This window comes from Artemia franciscana, unplaced genomic scaffold (assembly GCF_032884065.1).
Source record: "Artemia franciscana unplaced genomic scaffold, ASM3288406v1 Scaffold_284, whole genome shotgun sequence".
Lineage (NCBI taxonomy): Eukaryota > Metazoa > Arthropoda > Branchiopoda > Anostraca > Artemiidae > Artemia > Artemia franciscana.
This window is the reverse complement of record NW_027063596.1, coordinates 402,828-425,115: the sequence shown is the minus strand read 5'-3', so window position 1 is coordinate 425,115 and position 22,288 is coordinate 402,828. Positions and strand designations below refer to the sequence as shown.

Here is a 22,288-nt window from a genome sequence, read left to right as displayed (position 1 = left end):
GTGGAAGCACTTAATAGAGTACAAACTGATGAGCCAAAAGTAATGAAAGAGAGTGGTGACACCGAACTCTCAGCTGACATTCTAGGGAGAAATCCAACATTTTCTAAGTGGCCACGGAATTTTTGTCTTGTTTTAAAATCCCTTTTCGGTGAATAGGCTGTATGCACGTGAGTCCTGTTTTTTATAAAGAAAAATAAACGCTCAGTGATAATTTATAGTGCCCCCTGGAGTTGTGATACCCTAGGCCCGGGCCTACTGGGCCTGTTGATAAACCCATGCCTGTACATACTACCTCCAAGTGCACATTATCAAACATCTAAAAAAAGGAAAGGAAGACACCCTCAACCAGTACACACTTAAATATAAGAGCGATTTTTGAGTTACGTCAAAGACAATGTACAGCTTATACGAGATAAAACCAGCGTTAGCGCTAGAACTTCCTCTTCCCAAGCATCATAAGACAATAGAAAGTAATACACACTTAACCAGTACACACTTAAAATATACGAGCGACTTGTGAGTTACGTCAAAGACAATGGACAGCTTATACGAGTTAAAACCAGCCTTAGCGCTAGAACTTCCTCTTCCCAAGCATCATAAGACAATAGAAAGTAATACACACTTAACCAGTACACACTTAAAATATACGAGCGACTTGTGAGTTACGTCAAAGACAATGGACAGCTTATACGAGTTAAAACCAGCCTTAGCGCTAGAACTTCCTCTTCCCAAGCATCATAAGACAATAGAAAGTAATACACACTTAACCAGTACACACTTAAAATATACGAGCGACTTGTGAGTTACGTCAAAGACAATGGACAGCTTATACGAGTGAAAACCAGCCTTAGCGCTAGAACTTCCTCTTCCCAAGCATCATAAGACAATAGAAAGTAATACGCACTTAACCAGTACACACTTAGAATATACGAGCGACTTGTGAGTTACGTCAAAGACAATGGACAGCTTATACGAGTTAAAACCAGCCTTATTGCTAGAACTTCCTCTTCCCAAGCATTATAAGACAATAGAAAGTAAGACACACTTAACCAGTACGCACTTAAAATATACGAGCGACTTGTGAGTTACGTCAAAGACAATGGACAGCTTATACGAGTTAAAACCAGCCTTATTGCTAGAACTTCCTCTTCCCAAGCATTATAAGACAATAGAAAGTAAGACACACTTAACCAGTACACACTTAGAATATACGAGCGACTTGTGAGTTACTTCAAAGACAATGGACAGCTTATACGAGTGAAAACCAGCCTTATTGCTAGAACTTCCTCTTCCCAAGCATCATAAGACAATAGAAAGTAATACGCACTTAACCAGTACACACTTAGAATATACGAGCGACTTGTGAGTTACGTCAAAGACAATGGACAGCTTATACGAGTTAAAACCAGCCTTATTGCTAGAACTTCCTCTTCCCAAGCATTATAAGACAATAGAAAGTAATACACACTTAACCAGTATACACTTAAAATATACGAGCGACTTGTGAGTTACGTCAAAGACAATGGACAGCTTATACGAGTTAAAACCAGCCTTAGCGTTAGAACTTCCTCTTCCCAAGCATCATAAGACAATATAAAGTAATACACACTTAACCAGTACACACTTAAAATATACGAGCGACTTGTGAGTTACGTCAAAGACAATGGACAGCTTATACGAGTGAAAACCAGCCTTAGCGCTAGAACTTCCTCTTCCCAAGCATTATAAGACAATAGAAAGTAAGACACACTTAACCAGTACGCACTTAAAATATACGAGCGACTTGTGAGTTACGTCAAAGACAATGGACAGCTTATACGAGTGAAAACCAGCCTTATTGCTAGAACTTCCTCTTCCCAAGCATTATAAGACAATAGAAAGTAAGACACACTTAACCAGTACACATTTAAAATATACGAGCGACTTGTAAGTTACGTCAAAGACAATGGACAGCTTATACTAGTTAAAACCAGCCTTATTGCTAGAACTTCCTCTTCCCAAGCATTATAAGACAATAGAAAGTAAGACACACTTAACCAGTACACACTTAAAATATACAAGCGACTTGTGAGTTACGTCAAAGACAATGGACAGCTTATACGAGTTAAAACCAGCCTTATTGCTAGAACTTCATCTTCCCAAGCATTATAAGACAATAGAAAGTAAGACACACTTAACCAGTACACACTTAAAATATACAAGCGACTTGTGAGTTACGTCAAAGACAATGGACAGCTTATACGAGTTAAAACCAGCCTTATTGCTAGAACTTCCTCTTCCCAAGCATTATAAGACAATAGAAAGTAAGACACACTTAACCAGTGCACACTTAAAATATACGACGACTTGTGAGTTACGTCAAAGACAATGGACAGCTTATACGAGTTAAAACCAGCCTTAGCGCTAGAACTTCCTCTTCCCAAGCATCATAAGACAATAGAAAGTAATACACACTTAACCAGTACACACTTAAAATATACGAGCGACTTGTGAGTTACGTCAAAGACAATGGACAGCTTATACGAGTTAAAACCAGCTTTAGCGCTAGAACTTCCTCTTCCCAAGCATCATAAGACAATAGAAAGTAAGACACACTTAACCAGTACACACTTAAAATATACGACGACTTGTGAGTTACGTCAAAGACAATGGACAGCTTATACGAGTGAAATTTATGCACACTTTCTGAATTGCTTTTCATAACTTAAATACTTAAATTTGATCAGCCTTTCTGGGATTTTTTTTTTTTTTTTTTTTTTTTTCTTTTTTTTTTAACTATCTTAACTTTATTTTCTGGATTCGTATCAATATCCATATCCTGTGCGTCAGCCGTCAAGAGAGCTACAGGGATTTAATTTATTAATTTAAGTGACTGTAAATCCCTTTTCCTGAGTCTGAGGTAATCGACTTGGAAATTGTTAGCTCTTTAGATCATTTATCAGCAATGGCATATTGGCAGGTAAGTACGTGTGACTGGATCTGAGTGGGTGTACTTAAAGTGAGGGAGGGGGAGGTAATTAGTAAAAACAGACAAACTCTATCAAATTTATATGGCATAGTCAAATTATGATAGGTTTGGGCGGTGAGAATGAAGACTTCCTGTGTGCGTGACTAAATCGAAGTTTTGCCCTGTTAGGTTATTTCCTACTCTTTGTCCTTTCGAATAAATATTTGAATTTCAGGACTAATTATTTTTCTGGCAATGAATATGTTGCATTAAAGAAAATAAAGACGCGTCTTCAAACGATCTTTTCTAGAGTTTATGACGAATATATATAGGCCTCATTCAAGTGCTGGTCTATATTAATCACTAATTTAGGAAAACAGTCTTCCTTTTCTCCTTCTGTCTCTCTCTCTCTCTTTTTTTTTTTTTTTTTTTTTTTGTTTGTTTGTGCTGTTGCATTGGTGATTTCTCTTTTCATGATATATATATATATATATATATATATATATATATATATATATATATATATATATATATATATATATATATATATATATATATATATATATATATACAAATATAAAATAAATGAAATGTGACGAAAAATTATAATAAAATGTTATAATAAACAATTTAATTTTTATGTAATAACAAAATGATATATTCCTTGGAAGATAGAGCCACCTTAATTTATAATGTTTTCCCTTAATTCGTAGCCCCCCTTTTTTACATCGTTTGATCAAGTTAGCCAGAAAAGTCACTAAAAGCCAACGCTGTTCGGATTTTATTTTTTAGGATACTTTTTATCCAAAGACGGCCACCCATGGTGTATTTTCATAAAAATATGCGATTCTCATTTATTATTTTTAGCATGACCCATGATTCAACCGGTGTCACACTCGCGAATTACGATCAGTTCTATTGGGAAAGTAGGTAAACTAGGTCGCACAATCAATTATATTCAACTATATAGAGCAGGGCAGTTTTACCAAGTCACAAATTGTGGAAGAAGGGGATATACTGTTTCAACTATAAAGTAAAAGTACCAAAAATGGTATTTTTCAATGAGAATGGTAAAAAAGGTATTATTTATAATGTATAGGAAAGCTTGACCCCTATCTTTACATGTCCTTATAATACCCTCTCCTTCCCTCCCCTAGATTGACACCAATAGAGCAGGGAATTTGACTAAACTTTCAGAGATCAAATTTCAATATATCATCAGAGGGAAGGGTTAAAGCCAATGGTTTTCACCAGTCACAGCCATAGTTACCATTGTCTGACCAATGGTTACCATTGGTCACAGCCTATGGTAAACCAAGGTATAAAACATAGACTTGTATCAATTTTCTGGCGAAAAGTCACTCTTTAAACACTTTTATTTAAATTTGTCCGGCTAGGATTTAGTGGATCATACTTTCAAGGAGAAATTTAAGAAAAATCACATTCCCTTTAGAAGGGTTATCATCAAGACTGTATTCAGGAAGGGCTACGGGGCTGTCCCCCCGAAATCTTTATGCAACTCGTTAAAGCGTAACAAAAACGCACGCAAACAAACTTTCAATGCGTTTTTTAAAGTTTTTATTTTAAATAAAAATAGTCATTTAACCATGCTAAGTTCAATGGTAATGTAATGCTCATGTCCTGCTAAGTTCAAACAAAGTCACAGCTTCAATATTTAATAGAAAAATATTTCACGAAACGACCTCAGGTACACTAACGAAAATCAATATTATTTGGTTGTAATTTATAGTATGTTATATTTGTACTATATAGTTCGGAATTTATCTATTCTTGTAAAAAGAAAATATAAATCAAGTTCCTTGTCAACCAAGAGTTTGACGTAATCGAATTGGAAATTGTTCGGTCATTGAAGGAATTTGCTGACCAAGGTCATTCTAGGTTATGCCACTGTTTAATACCAATTAATCTTAATGATGAATTTGAGTCTGTCGGTGGGGAACTAATTCATAATACTCCAGTTATTAGTTTGCTGTCTAGGCTATCCTCTAGAGAACAATTTCCACACGTTTGGGAACAGATTGATTTTTCTTAATAATACATTTTGGGACGAAGTGAGAACTAGCTTAAAAATTGTGGATATCAGGTGGTATGTGCCACTTGTGCCACTTGTGCCACTTGTGGCACGAAATATCCCATGTGTTTTTCAGATTATACCAAGTGTGGTGTGAAAATAGGCTGCGTAGTGGAACAACCAACGATTTGTGATGTGAAAAGGGTCGGAGAGAGGGCAGCACCTCCAGGAATAATAAAATCCAAGGGTACATAGGACATATAATACTATCCTTGGGCCCTAGGTACCCTCTCCCCCCTAATGAATTTGTTTGCCTCCACCCCAATAGCACGTCGACAACTATTCGATACTCTATGATCAGAATTTTTATTGGGGGGCAAGAGGGGTGTCCATCTGGAGACTTAAGGTGCGTGGACTATACAAATAAGTATTCTCCAATATTTTTTCCCGCCCCTCTTTGCCCCCGTCCCCCCGAAACGACACCACTGTCTATAATCGTTACTTTAATTGGATGAATTGTCTATAATACTTGTTTATTCTTATCGACTGAATTTACCCTTTGAATTGCACGTTATTTCTCACGCCAATATTGCCTCTGAAACTAGACATTTGTACAAATATCCTTTCGATATTTGTCAGAATTACTATTTCTTATTACTTTTTGTCTAATACACAAGACGTGCCCAAGTATCTACCACTTTACTTTATTGGTAAGTGTCCGTAACTCCTAACCAATTACTAAACTTCAGTTCTGGAAACCATCGTATGAAGTTATACAATGGTAGATGTGGATGCATAGAGCAGGTAGCTTTTCGTTGATAGGGTCACACCCTAGGAAGATTCCAAGCTAGAATTTCCGTTTCTCTAATTGGATAGTATCAAGCAAGTGTACTATTTTGAGAAAAAAAAAACATATTAAGAACTTGTGAAGAAAGCAGTCCCATACAGTGCAACATTACGGGAATATTTTGAAGGGTGTCTGACGATGTGTGAAGAAATCACTAAAAGAGGTGAATTATGCAAAATTTTAGAAATCCTGACAAGATCTTTAGAAAATCTTGATTGTGGGGGACATCGAAGAACAATTCTAGATCTCCGTGGAGATATAGAACATATATACGTTACTGTTACGTGAAAGCAAACGTAAATGTACCTACAAGAGCCCCTTTTCTCAAAGTATTTTTAATGTACAATATTTCAACTTTATTCTCAATATGAGGTCCTTATTGCCCCTCATATTTTTGATTATCATGATATCCAGGTTTTTGTTCGGGGGGGGGGGGGTATTTTTGGAGAGAGAATAGCTTATACAAACTTTAAAAATGCATCAAAATGTGTTCTTATGTATTTTTATTACGTTTCTACGAGTCGCACAAATATCTTCAGGGAGGAGTTCAAACCCCCTAACCCCTCCCCTCAAGACAGCCATGAATCATGGATATGGTATTAAAAATTAACAGGAATGAAAAAAACACTTTCTTTAAAGATAGTAAAGAGTGATTTATAAACTTGAAACAAACCTAATTTGTCCTGTAAAGCGGTGAAGTTGAATTTTCCCCCTCAAAATCCCAAACTTTTATACTGAAATTTGACCTAATCCCTAATACTTACAGAAAGGTGGTTTCGGCAATGGCGAAAGTACTGGCATAGAAAAAAAAATCACAATACCTAATTCTTAAAAAAACAATTTTCCCGTTCCAATATTCTGAAAGGCAATCTAAATGCAATCAGTAAGACACTTGCAATATTTCAGCTTAAAGAGCGAAGGGAAAAGAAGGGTAACCACCAAAGCCGCATCCAAGGGGGAGGGTAAGGGTTTTTACTACCCCCCACCCCCCAGAAATGCTCGTCTGACTCATAAAATGTAACAAAACTGAATATAAACAAATCTTTGATGCGTTTTAAAAGTTTTTCAAAATATCTGACAATATTTCGATAATATTACACAAGATTTTGGTAATACCTGCCGAGATTTTGACAATACCGCATATGATTTTGATATCACCATGCTAGATTTTGATAATATGGGACAAGTTTAGGTAGTTCCAGAAAATATTTTGCTAATATCAGGTAAGACTTTGATAATAACACAAAAAATTTGGTTTTTAATTTGCTAGATTTTGGTAATATCAAAGAGGATTCTCGTGATATCTGATAAGATTTTGATAATACCACGCAAAATAGTGGTAATACTTGACAAGTCTTTGACAATACTACACAAAATTTTGTTATTACCTTGCAAGATATTGATAATACCAAAGAGGATTTTAACATTATCTGCCAAGATTTTGATAATGCCATACAAGGTTTTGTAATACTTGGCAAGATTTTGATAATGCCACACAAAATCTTGCTATTACCTTGCAAAATTTCGGTAATACGAAAGAGGATTCTCATAATTTTTGACAAGATTTAGATAATCAAACAGTTAGTGGCAACGAACTGTAGTAAGGAGCGACCCGGCTCAATAGTAAACGAAACTCTAAAAAACGGAATTTTGATGCTAAAAGATACATCAAAAGAATTGAATTTAAATGCTGATTCTAAATATATAAGTTTCATCAAATTTAATCTTTGTCATCAAAAGTTACGAGCCTGAGAAAATTTGCCTTATTTTGGAAAATAGGGGGAAACACCCCTTAAAAGTCAAAGAATCTTACCGAAAATCACACCATCGCATTCAGCGTATCAGAGAACCCCATAGAAAAAATTTCAAGCTCCTATCTACAAAAATGCGGAAATTCGTATTTTTTGCCAGAAGACAGATCACGGGTGCGTGTTTATTTGTTTGTTTTTTTTTTCACCAGGGATCATCGTATCGACCAAGTGGTCCTAGAATCTTGCAAGAGGGCTCATTCTAACGGAAATTAAAAGTTCTAGTGCCCTTTTTAAATGACCAAAAAAATTGGAGGGCTGCTAGGCCCCCTCCCACGCTCATTTTTTCCCAAAGTCAACGGATCCAAATTTTGAGATAGCCATTTGGTTCCGCATAGTCGAAAACCATATTAACTATGTCTTTGGAATGACTCACTCCCCCACAGTCCCTGGGGGAGGGGCTGCAAGTTACAAACTTTGTCCAGTGTTTACATACAGTAATGGTTATTGGGAAGTGTACAGACGTTTTCAGGGGATTATTTTGGTTTGGGGTGGGGTTGAGGGGAGGGGGCTATGTGGGAGGATCTTCTCTTGGAGGAATATGTCATGGGGGAAGAGAAATTCAATGAAAAGGGCGCGGGATTTTCTAGCATTACTATAAAAAAACAATGAAAAAATAAACACAAAAAAGTTTTTCAACTGAAAGTAAGGAGTAGCATTAAGACTTAAAACGAACAAAGATTATTACGTATATGAGGGGTTCTAAAAATACTTTAGCATAAAGAGCGAGGTATTTAGGAGGAGATAAATACCTTGCTCTTTATGCTAAAGTATTTTTAGTAATTTCAACTATTTATTCCACGGCCTTTCTGATTCAGGGGTCATTCTTAAAGAATTGGGACAAAACTTAAGATTTAGTGTAAAAGGCGAGGTATTAACGAGGGAACAAACCCCCTCATATACATAATAAAAATATAAGAGCATAAAAGTTTGTTACGTAAGTTAATTCTTAAGTTACGCATATTCTTTACTAATAAAAACATTCGTTAAAAATTAAAAGTTCTAGTTGCCTTTTTAAGTAACCGAAAAATTGGAGGGCAACTAGGCCTCCTTCCCCACCCCTTATTTCTCAAAATCGTCTAATCAAAACTAAGAGAAAGCCGTTTAGCCAAAAAAAAATAATATGCAAATTTCATTTTAATAATTTATGTGCGGAGAGCCAAAATCAAAAATGCATTAATTCAAAAACGTTCAGAAATTACATAAAAAAAACTAGTTTTTTAAACTGAAAGTAAGGAGTGCCATTGAAACTTAAAACGAACAGAAATTACTCCGTATATGAAATGGGTTGTCCCCTCCGCAATCCCTCGCTCTTTACGCTAAAGTTTGACTCTTTGCCACAATTCTACTTTTTAAAACAATTAAAAGCTTTAGCGTTAAGTTAGTTAAGTTAGCGTTACGAAAGAGGATTCTCATAATTTCTGACAAGATTTAGATAATACTACGCAAGATTTCGGTAATATCACATAAGATTTGAACATACTTGGCTAATAGTTTTATCATTATCCCAACCAATTATCACAATGGCAACCTTCCAAAATAAAAATCATTTGACAGAACCAGCTGCTAATAGCCTAAAAATTTTGAGTCTTAAAAATTCTGAGTCTAAAAAAAGATTTTTATAATGCAATGCAAGATGCTTGATAATATATAACAAGATTTTGATAATACCACACAAGGTTTTGGTAATACTTGGCAAAATTTTTATAATGCCACACACGATTTTGACAGAGATAATTTTCATCTATTATCACATGGCACCCTCCCAAAAAAACTACTTGACTGAAACAGTTGCTAATAGCCAAAAAACTCTGAGTCCAAAAAATTCGAAGTCCTAAAAAAATATTATATACAAATATTATTTTCCTAATAGGAGAATTCACGACTAACATACCTTTATCATCTTCGTTACATATTCTGAAAATGTCACAAGTTTTTTTGTTTTAGGTATGTTTTACGTGATTTTAAGATATGAATAAAAAGGTGAAAAAATTTATAAGTAAAAAAAATAAAACACAAACGTTAATAAGAAGTAAAGCTAAAAGAAAGCAAAAAGGTCGAGTAAGAAGTCGGGGGAGGGGCATTGGGGGCCTTGGAGGTTGGGACATGGAAGACCAACAGCTGTCGTATCATTGCTTAAAATATATACTACTTTATTAATTTCAACTTTACGCATACCCCAATACTAATCAATATTTTCAAAAGACAAAACATTTATTCATATAATTGTCCTGACTTAAATATTAAATATTATAATAACTGGACATTCTTTTATTCAATGAAGATCAAATATTTGCTAATCATACTCAAACAGGAATATTATAGAATTAGTATCTATGTTGGCCACACTACTCCTCCCCAAAAAAATTTGTAACCAACCCCCTCCTCGGATAAAAAATCCCGGATGCGACCATGTTAACCACCACGCCCTCCATATATAGGATAGTTAGGTTTGTTTTAAGTTTTATGGCAGTTTTTTTATAATTCTAATAGATAACGTAAAAGAAATTAAATAAAAAACATGTTTTTAATTCCATTTTGTTTTGGATTCACCTGAAAGCTTGTCAGAAATTTTGTTTTTTCGTGCTTTATTTGGTTCCGACTGCGTCATTGAAAAAAGAATAACAGTTTTCATTTATTTACTCTTATGCGTTTTCATTTGCTAAATTCTCCAATATATGTTCTTAACACCTGGAGATTTTGAAGGAACTCTTGACACTTGCTAGAAAAGAGAACCGGACAAGCTCAAGCTGGTTATTATAGATCCTTATATCGTTCGCAGTTAGAGAGTCTTCTGAATTTTGTATTGGGGAAAAATTAGGAAAAAATTCTAACGATTCTTAGAACATGTCTTACAGCTGTTTTTATTTCTGGAAAACCGCACAATTCTGCTACGACGAAAATGTTTGGATGATTTATGTTTACTGTTTAGGATTCCTAGAAAGTTACTGAACACATTTTAATAGATCGTATTGCTGGAAGAAATAGAGTAAGAAAAACACTAAAAGTTGATTAGTAGTGCAATTTTTCATTTTACTCTCTGGCAAAAATAATGGGATTCTCCCATTGGCTAGGGATAATGGGATTATCCCACTGGCAAAAAATGTTGGCTAGGTGTCATTTGCTGTTTAAAACTCTCATTTAAATCTATTTTTGAGGATATATTTCGTAAATAACTTTTCATAAACATGATGCATGGAAGAAATCCATACTTTCGCTAGAAAATTGGTATATTCGGATATTCTCGTATAAAAAAAAACGATCTAAATAAGTCGAAAGTCTAAGAAAACTCGGTAAGAGCCTTAATTTTGGATAAAAAGATTCAGCTTAGTGGCGTTATTTTTCTATACATCATTGTAGTACTGCAATGATGTTGTCACACGTATGTGGGAACATTAAAGATCTACATGCATGGAAAAGTTCACATTAAATTGTCTACACAGCAAAAATTCGTAATTGCGAAATACTTCTATATATTTTGACAAAGGTTTACAACAATTTAAAAACTTTAAAAAAGAAAACTAAAAGTTTGAAGCTTAGTAGAAATCGTTATTAGAAATCCGACTTGCTTTAATAATCAAATATCTTTGAATAATTCAGTATGAAAAGACATTAAATTGTGTAAAGAGCAAAAAACTGTTAATTGCAAAAACATGTGTATATATTTTAACAAGGGATTGCAAAAATGTAAAACCTTACAAGAGATGAACAAAAGTTTGAAGCTTAGTAGAAATCGCTGTTAAAAAGATCATTACCGAATTTCTTTTCTTATAAGTATAAATAATGTCTTTTCAAGACATGAAAAAAATCTGATATTTTTAAAGTTCAATTCAGAATCGCTAAAGTTATAAACGAAACTGCAAAAATATTTAGGGTGCCTGAGCTATGATTTTAATGTTTTAATTCAAACTAGAAGAGTACCTGAGAATTTTAAAACTTGTTTTTTTTTTGTTTGATAAAATCCACTCACTACGTGATTAAGCTTATAGGATTGAAATAAGTTATATTATGTCAGTAGGAAGGCCCAAAATACGAAATTTTGCAATTACTACATATGATGATTCTCCGTTTTGACAAGAGATACAAATATTCAAAAACCTTAAAAAATAAAAGCAAAAGTCTGAAGCTAAGCTGAAATCGTAGCTGGAAATTGGACTTGCTTTAATAATCAAACATCTTTGAAAAGGCTCAGTGTTAAAACATATTAAGTTGTCTAAAGAGCAAAAACTATTAATTGCAAAAATATTTGTGTACTAGCTTACCCCTACCACGCATTGCTATGGCGCTGCGCGCCCCAGCAACGCGTGGGGTGTTTCTTTTTAGTTTTTGTTTTTTCTTTTTTTGTTTTTAGTTCTTCTGTGTGTTTTTTTTTTAGTTTTTCTGGTGTTCTTTTTTTTCATTTTTTTTTTAGTTTTTTTTTTGTTTTTTATTTTAGTTTTTCTGGTGTTTTCTTTTTTTGTGTTTCTGTGTTGTCTTTTTTTTAGTTTTTATTTTTTTTTTAATTTATATTATTTGTAACAAACAAACAAACAAACGGTATTTTTTTATATAGATAAGATTTAACAACGGATTACGACAATTCAAAAACCTTAAGAAAAAATGAAAGTTTGAAGCTTAGTAAATATCGTTGTTAGAAATCAGATATGCTTTAATAATCAAATAACTTTGAAAAGACTCTAGTGTGAAAAGACAGCAATTTGTCTGCGGTTTGAAGACAAGCGACAATGAGAATCCATACATAGAAGCCTGGTGAAGCCGTGTGCCGGGTCCCAACGGGTGGTAGTTGCAAAAATATTTGTATTATTATGTGATTGCAAGAACTCAAAAACCTTAAAAAAATCAAAAGCTTGAAGCTTAGCTGATATCGTTGTTAGAAATCAGACTTCGACCGGGGCTTGCCGGCTTGTAATTGTGGAAATATTTGTATATATCTTAACGAGGGATTGCAACAAGTCAAAAACCTTAAAAAAGAAAACCAAAAGCTTAAAGCTTTCCTGTGGTGGCGCAGTGGATTTGACCTTAGCTTGGTAATACGGGACCCAGAGATCGAATCACGCTGCAGGAATGCCCTGCAGGGCCGACGCAGGGACCTTAGTGGTCAAGAAGCGTCGTTAATTCTTAAATAACAATAACAAAAGCTTAAAGCTTAGTAGATATCATTTTTAGAAACTGGACTTGCTTTAATAGTTAAATATCTCTGAAAAGACTACACTATGAAAAGTCAGCAAATTGTTTCGAATTTTTTGCGGTTAGAAGTAGTGTTGTAAAATTACCGTAAAATAAAAACTCGGTAAGTATAATTGGTAGAATAAGGTAAAATCGGTAAAATAAGATAAAAATAAGGTGCTCCCTAGGAAACACACTAAAATTAGTAAAATTAGTGTTTTAGAGTTGCCCTTCCACCAGCTGAGCATTTCTCTTGAACCATGAAATGGTTCAAACAGCTTTACATGAAACTGTTTAATGATTCTGATTTTCCTGGGCTTAAAAAAGGTAATGCCCCTCCATCTAGAATTTCATTAATCTAACTAACTGTTTAGTTTGTCCCTTTGCTAATCTTGTGCCTAGGTTAATATCTTAGCAATTGAAAAGTGCCTGATTTTGGATATCCATTTTGTAAAAAAAAAGTAATAAGAAAAAAAATAAAATAATCTAATTTACCATTATTTGGGAGTAAAATCATATGAGTCATTTTTTTCTATATTTAAACCCTAGAAAATATTGCCTTTACAGCCTTGCATATTTAAATGGCCCTCATATTCAAATGGCGTTCCTCATATCATATAACTGTTATTTTTCGTTTATTTATAAGAGTACCGAATACAATTATAAAAGAGGTTTGTAGCATTTTGATGACTTTGATTAACTAAGCACTGGAACATAAGCACTGCCTTCAACAAGATTCGCTTGCAAATTTAGCTCATTTCCTTTAGACTTCGATTCCGATTCAGGTGACTGTGCCTGTCCCGAAGCCCCCCTAAACAAAAGTCCTGGATACTGCCCTGAGGATTATATATCAATATATACCTCCACCCTCTCGTCGTCTTTTTCTTAGAGCTAATTCTGTATTTATATGAAGAATTTTTCAAAACTACTGCTGAAACACAAGGGCAGTTCAACTAGAATAAGAATTTATTTTAGACACTGTTGTCAGTAATGTTGTCAGTGTTGTCAGCTATTGATTCAATAGCAATTCGTTGAAAAGCAGGATAGATATTAGAAAAGGGCACTGGAACTTTTGATTTCGAATTGACTGAACCCTGTCTAAAACTTGTTCTACCACCCCTTCCACATGAAAAACCCCTGGGAAAAAATAAATGAACAAATTTATTAAAATTATAAAATTAAAAAATTAAAATTATAATTACCTGTACTAAATACGCTTTTATCGTTCTGATAACAAGAGACCCAAGTCAGAGAGACCGCCTTTTAAACCGGGGAACATAGCTATAAACAAAACAAAATCATATTCCATCCTTTTTCTACCAGCCTCTTCGCGCTTCTGTGCTCTGAAAATTGCACGGTTTCGTAAAGTATGTCAGTAAAATATCTAAAATATCGGTAAAATACGTAAAATAAGTAAAATACCAATTCTATAGGGGTCCGTAAAGTTATTGTAAAACACGTAAAATGCCGAAATTTACCCTGGCCAATTTTACAAGTTACAATGCTACATAGAAAACAAGTAGATAACTTCGAAGACCACACCGCCTTTCCATGACGAAAGTAAAACAGTTCAAAATAGGGATGATACCTTTTTATTGACAGTGAAATATAAAATTATTTAACTGGATATTTCGAACACACATACAGTGTTCATCATCAGCAGTAAAAACCTGTTTTTACTGCTGATGATGAACACTGTATATGTGTTCGAAATATCCAGTTAAATAATTTTATATTTCACTGTCAATAAAAAGGTATCATCCCTATTTTGAACTGTTTTACTTTCGTCATAGAAAACAAGCGACAATGAGATTAAATATATAGAATCATGCCGCGTGCCCAATACCGGGGCCAGGCGGCTTGTTCGCATATATTTTGACAAGGATTAGAACAATTCAAAAACCTTAAAAAAGGAAACTAAAAGTTGAAGCTTAGTAGAAATCGTTGATAGAAACCGGACTTGTGGTAAAAATCAAATATCGTTGAATAGATATAGTACGAAAATACATTAAATTGTGTAAAGAGCAAGAAATTGGTAATTGCAAAAATATTTGTATTTATTTAAACAAGGGATTACATCAATTCCAAAACCTTAAAAAAGAAAATCAAACGTTTAAAGCTTAGTAGAAATTGTTTTTAGAAAAATATCATTACCGAATTTCTTTTCTTATAAGCATAAGCAATGTATTTTTAAGACATGGAAAAAAGTTGGAAAATTTTTTAAGTTTAGTTCAGAATCCCAAAAGCTATTGCGTAAACTGCAAAAACATTTAGGGTACCTGAGCAATAATTTTGATATTTTATTTTAAACTAAAAAAAAACCTAAGAATTTTAGAAGTGGTTTGTTTTTTTTGTTAGATAAAATCCACTCGCTAAGTGATGAAGCTTAAAAGTTTGAACGCACCCAGTTATATAATGTCAATAGGAAGGCAAAAAAACTTAAAAAGAAAACAAAAAGTTTCAAGCTTAGTACATATCGTTGTTAGAAATCAAACTAGCTTCAATTCTCAAATATTTTTGAAAAGGATCAGTATGAAAAGACATTAGATAGCGTAAAGAGCAAAAAAATAGCAATTGCAAAAATATTTGAATATATTTTAACAAAGACTTGAATGTAAATTGAAACAATTGAAAAACCTTAAAAAAGGAAACCTTTTTCAACGCAACCAGTTGTATAATGTCAGTAGGAAGGCCCAAAAAACGAAAATTTGCAATTATTACAAATGGTGATTCACTATTTTGACAAGGGTCTACGAAAATGGTAATCTACGGCTGGTGATTGCAAAATAATTATATATATTTTAGCAAGGGATTGCAAACATTTAAAAACTTTAAAAAAGAAAACCAAAACTTTGAAGCCTATATATATATATATATATATATATATATATATATATATATATATATATATATATATATATATATATATATATATATATATATATATATATATAGTGAAAGGGATCCCAGTTAATGAACACTTTTTTTTAGAAAAAATTCTGTTTCGTTGTCTTTTTGATGGCCCTTGTGACTTACTTGTCAGCACTTTACATAGCATCTTATTTATCATATGATTCCCTTTACTCTATCTAACCACTTATTGTGAATTCCTACTGCTACTTAAACTATAATCTAACTGTAGAGAGATCCCAGTTAATGAGCACTTTGTTTAGAAAAATGTCTGCTTCTTTGTCTTTTTGATGGCTCTTGTGACTTACTTATTTCAGAACTTTACATAACATCTTATTTTTCATTCCGCCCCTTTACACTTATCCTATCTACCCACTTATTACAATTTATTACTGCTAGATTAATTATATTCTAATTGTTTTTTAGTCTTACATTTATTCACGCACACGTCTTGCCCTCCAATGCATAAAATATTTTAAATCATTCCTCGTATAGTTTCCTTCTAGTTTGATACAATTTTCATGCTTTGTCCACTTTATTTTCACCACCCCCCCCCCTTCCGTGAAAACAATATAGCCTCCACGTCATTAAATACCTCAGCCTTCGTCTATCTCATTGTTACATCTATCTTAAGGAATGTTGCATCTATCTTATTCCCTTTATCTAAATTATGATTCCACTAAACTATAGACTCCCTCTAACAGAATGAAAAGAGAGCAAGTCCTTTCTAAAGATTTCATCGATCTCTGGGACGTTCCATACGAATATTATCTCATGATGTCATGAATGATATTCATCGATTGAGGATCAATGAAGATTTATTTAGACGAGTCCTGTAGGCCAAAGGGGGGTGCCAACGAAGGGATTCACATCGTTAATCTTTCTTATTTTTGGCACAGCATCAAAAGAAAACAAATGGTATGGTCTTCATTTGTCACTTGTGCGTGGGATTTGGTTATGAGAGGGATTGGGCTTGTTTAATTTAAAGCGCCAATCATAACAAAAATAAGATGTAATTGTTCAAAGAGTTAAGTGGATATATATATATATATATATATATATATATATATATATATATATATATATATATATATATATATATATATATATATATATATATATATATATATATATATATATATATATATATAGAGAGAGAGAGAGAGAGAGAGAGAGAGAGAGAAAATAAATGTAGGTACTTTTTAAATATCCCGACCCCCCACCTAAGAAAGAAGTTAGGTTAATCCTAATGAAATATATAAAAATATGACATTTTATATTAACAAAATTATGGAAACCACAGCAGAGAAATATGGAAAATGGGCCGCCCAGAACGGATTATATTAAATACCTAACTTAACCAAAGTACAAATTCTATATAATGAATAATAAGTTGAAATATATCTACATGGTAATTTATCTCACTCAGGCTAAGCTGATTATCAACGAATATAAACTGAAATAAAGAGAGAAATCGGTTTTACACAGATCAAGAAATTGAGTCGATATGTTTAACAAGTACTGAAAAATCCACCTTAAATAAATTAAGCACATGTAAACAGCTAACGCTAACGAACGTGTAGCTGACGACCGCTAAGAACCACCAAACAGCTAACAAACGCTAACAATAACCAAACAGCTAAGGGACGTTGACAATAACCAAAAAACTAACGAACGTGTAGCTAACGAACGCTAACAATAACCAAATAGCTAATGGATGCCAACAATAACCAATCAGCCAACCAACACTAACAATAACCAAAGATGTAACGAACGCTAACAATAACCAAACAGCTAACGAACGTGTAGCTAACAAACACTAACAATAACCAAACAGCTAAGGGACGCTAATAATAACCAAAAAACTAACAAACGTGTAGCTAACGGATGCTAAGAATAATCAAACAGCTACCGAACGTGTTGCTAAGGAACGCTAGCAATAATCAAAGAGGTAAAGAATGCTAACAATAACCAAATAGCTACCGAACGTGTAGCTAACAAACGCTAACAATAACCAAAGAGCAAAAGAACGCTAACAATAACCAAACAGCTACCGAACGTGTAGCTAAGGAACGCTAACAATAACTAAACAGCTAACGAACGTGTAACTAAGGAACGCTAACAATAACCAGACAGCTAACGAACGCTATCAATAACCAAACAGCTAAGGGACGCTGACAATAACCAAAAAACTAACGAACGTGTAGCTAACGAACGCTAACAATAACCAAATAGCTAATGGACGCCAACAATAACCAATCAGCCAACGAACACTAACAATAACCAAAGATGTAACGAACGCTAACAATAACCAAACAGCTAACGAACCTTTAGCTAACAAACACTAACAATAACTAAACAACTAAGGGACGCTGACAATAACCAAAAAACTAACAAGCGTGTAGCTAACGGATGCTAACAATAATCAAACAGCTACCGAACATGTTGCTAAGGAACGCTAGCAATAATCAAAGAGCTAAAGAACGCTAACAATAACCAAATAGCTACCGAACGTGTAGCTAACATACGCTAACAATAACCAAAGAGCAAAAAAACGCTAACAATAACCAAACAGCTACCGAGCGTGTAGCTAAGGAACGCTAACAATAACCAAACAGCTAACGAACGTGTAACTAAGGAACGCTAACAATAACCAGACAGCTAACGAACACTAACAATAACCAAACAGCTAAGGGACGCTAGCAATAAACAAAAAACTAACGAACGTGTAGCTAACGAACGCTAACAATAGCAAAACAGCTTCCGAACATGTAACCAAGGAACGCTAACAATAACCTAAGAGCTAAAGAACGCTAACAGTAACCTAACAGATACCGAACGTGTAGCTAACAAACCCTAACAGTAACCAAAGAACTAAAGAACGCTGCCAATAACCAAACAGCTACCGAATGTGTAGCTAAGGAACGCTAACAATAACCAAACAGCTACCGAACGGGCAGCTAAGGAACGCTAGCAATAACCAAAGAGCTAAATAACGCTAACAATAACCAAATAGCTACCGAACGTGTAGCTAACAAACGCTAACAATAACCAAAGAGCTAAAGAACGCTAACAATAACCGAACAGCTACCGAACGTGTAGCTAAGGAACGCTAACAATAACCAAACAGGTAACGAACGTGTAACTTTCCTTTGAAGGTATGGTAGTCCTTTTATAATCATTACCTTAATAATATTTGAATTTTACAGACAGAATACACAATCAAATTAATTAGCTAGTTTCGATTTCACAGTTCGAATCGGCAACACTGACGAATTTGTAGTACCGCCTAAAAACTTCATAATAATTTAACAACCAAAAGAAAAAATATTTGCAAATCGTAGTTTTTAGGTATGAATACACTTAAGATGGCTTCAGGGGCAAAACACTATTTATTTTAACACTCTTTAAAGGGATAGGGGTGCAGCTATGAAAAAACATATTCTAAGTCATCAAAATGTCTGGCTTTTACATAAGTTTTATACTTCAATTATTCTCATCTAAGGATGTACCCGTGCGAGCTTTTTGAACCTTTCCTCCTCATATTTCAAACAATACATAACACTATATTTTCATAATTGGATATTTACAAGACTTATAGAAAAGGCCCCACCCCTTTCCTTCTCCTCTTGCGTATATATACAAATCCTGAAACGAGGCCTGGTGTAATCCCTCATTTCCTCCTTTTGAACAAACCCTCATATTTAGGAATAAAATACTGAGAATCACAAATTGGGGATTGCTGATAACTTTTTTGGAATTTTTGTTGGAGAACTTTCGTTTTTTGGAGGAAGACCCGGTTTAAATACCCGGTTTGTTTTTCAAACGCAAACACACGAAATGAGTCGTTTTTATCGAACGATTTATGCAAAAGTTATATTTTAGCGTATATACTGGGGATTGAAGACAGTTGACTCATATTTATGATAATTTTGTATGTGGTACAAAAAAAAAACAACCAACAATTGTGTTTGAAGCATTTTTTCGAATAAAATTAACAGTCAAAATGGACATGTGCTACTCTGTATACGAGGAAGGTTACCCCGTTTCCAATTTTATCCAAGGTTTGCATAATCCGCTCAATAAGTTCATATTTCAAATAACTGAATTTGTTTTTCAGCCTGATGCAAAGATGGTGATGGATGTGATATCTCGGATGGAAGATACTGAACCCTTTTCCGAAGAGCTGTTAGCTGCAATGAGGAGGCTGTGGGCTGATGGGGGTGTACAGGAGTGTTTTGGAAGATCCAATGAATACCAGTTGAACGATTCAGCAAAATAGTAAGATTTCATTTATGCTCTTCTTAAAGCTTAACATAAATATCTCTTTATAATTACGTCACAGTTCATGCAGCAGAATTACGTGATGGTGAACCATTAGATCATAACGGCCACAGCACACGGTCCCCGTGTGCCGCCGAAAGTGTCAAATACGTGGGAATTCTTCCAGGGAGTGCTGAAACATTCTCAGGGAGTTTTCATGGAAGAACTATTAGCAAATTAACCGGGCGCGCAGGTGAAGCTATTCTTTCGGCAATCAGTTTTGGGTGTGCTATCCTCCAAATAAATGCCATATTTGTTCTTCAGCAAGGTTGGAAGTACGTCTCCAGCCTGAATTAGTTTGAATTTACAAGTGTGAATAACCCTATATGTAGATGCTGATTTTTCTAGATTCAAGAATGAGCCAACCCTCCACCTTCTCAGAGTTTACCACCCCTTTTTCTGAGGAAAGACGGAAGGCTACTGTCCAGTTCCGGTATTATGAGTTTAATTCAAAATGAAATGGTGCTTCCAAGCATGAGGAATAAAAAGAAAGGTAAAGGATGCAGCACTAAGCCCTTATGGTCTGAATCGGCAAGGCTGAACTCCATATTAAGGTCCTTTCAGCCTGGAAGTACAATAGGGGGATGGGGGCCAGATGTCATGTGCTTACGTACACCCATCATGTTTACCTTCCTCAGATTTTTCCTGGTACTCATTTAAAGCTGGGTCGACTCTGGCTGAGTTTACAGAATCACGCCACTAACCCCCGTCCAAAACCAAATAATTGGGTATACAATGAATCGAACCCTCGTCCTCTCAGACTAAGGATCACAAATCCAACGCACCAAACCACTCGGCTAGGGCGGCTGTATGGAGTCTTAGTGTGAGTCTGAATGCAGAACTATTTCTACACACCCATTTGCTGCTAACCGTACTTCAATTTGGTGCAAAATTTATGAGGCTTGGTATATAACAATAGACGAAAAATAACTGTGCAAAAATTGTACGAGAGGGAAACGAGTAGTATTGTAGAAAGTTGTGTTGGTATTTTTCAGGGATTAGGCCCGTTCTTGTTTCACTGTTGAAACAAAATGAAGATGTTGATCAAAAAATTTCGAGCTGACTTATCGCTTCTGCACCTGAGATTGAGAGACTACCTTCGTAATAATATAATATTCTGTCGTGTAGTATTTAAGAACTATCACTGCCACATCAAACCACAAGGCCACATGCCATCCAAAAGACCACGGGAACCGTCAAAATGTAGGTCAATATTATAAACAACATGCATGGTTTAGACATTAATTGCTCAAAGCTATTCAAAATTGATTAGGCGGTTTTCCACTGACTTGTATAGCTTTGATAAAGAGATCATAGTCGTTTGATAAATGACAGAAAACTTGAAGCCGACATCTACTTTTTCTGGAAATATTAGAAAAACCACTTAATTTCTCCAGTTTTGTGCTAGAAATAGAGATGTCGTTAGAAAAGCGAGAGTATCATCATTAGAAAGCGTGATTTATTTATTTTTTTTTATTTATTTTTGTTGAACGGAGCAGAAATTTCTTCTAAAGTTTAGAAAACGGTATTCCTTAAATGTATTCAAGTATGCGTGAAAACACTGAAAATTGGTTCAAATGATGTTTAATTGAATAATTCGACAGCTTTGGATGCTCCCTGTTATGTTAACTGCCTTGATCGAAATTTTGAATTGGGTATTTTAACGCCACCGCGGTTTTCCGCTACCGTATCCCAGGAAATTTTGCATCATCAAGAGGATTAGTGGAGTCAGAATAGACAGGTTACTTTAGGTTAGTCTATGTCTATGTTTTTGTCTATATCTGTGTCTATGTCTATTTCTGTGTTTGTCTGTTCTAATGTCTTTATCTATTCTTACCTACCTGAATTAAAAGGTGGCGGAAAACCGCGGTGGTATTAAAACACTGCTACCGAAACCTTGTGGACAAAGGAAGTAAATTATTTATGTTGTACATAGATTGATTAGTCAGCGTTTTGCTTAACAATTAGAGAGATTATAAGTTTCCTTTGTCTTAAATTATCCTCTTGGTAGCTTTTCGAACCTGTTGACACATCCAAGATCCCCTATCAGTTTTTACCAAAATTGTTTTGGAAGATCCCTGTGGTGCTGATAAAATTTGCTAGTGAACTCTTTGTCTTTGAGACTGCCTGCCAACGATGAGACTCGCAAAATAATATTTTTGGTGTCAAACGTCCTTTATGAAAAAAAAGTAAGTTGTAGGATGTGAAACTAGGCTTCCTGCCAACGATGAGACTCGCAAAATAATATGTTTGGT

The 22,288-nt window shown here is 34.5% G+C and overlaps 1 protein-coding gene across 2 annotated transcripts in view; it reads left to right on the top strand.

The window, feature by feature from the left end:
• LOC136043036 (guanine nucleotide-binding protein G(o) subunit alpha) overlaps positions 1-22,288 on the top strand; it is a 167,941-nt gene that overhangs the window by 66,377 nt on the left and 79,276 nt on the right. For both annotated transcript variants that reach the window (XM_065727939.1, XM_065727938.1), the window contains exon 4: positions 19,831-19,991. In XM_065727939.1, coding sequence (XP_065584011.1) covers positions 19,831-19,991 — 161 coding nt within the window. The remainder of the gene's footprint in view (positions 1-19,830; positions 19,992-22,288) is intronic.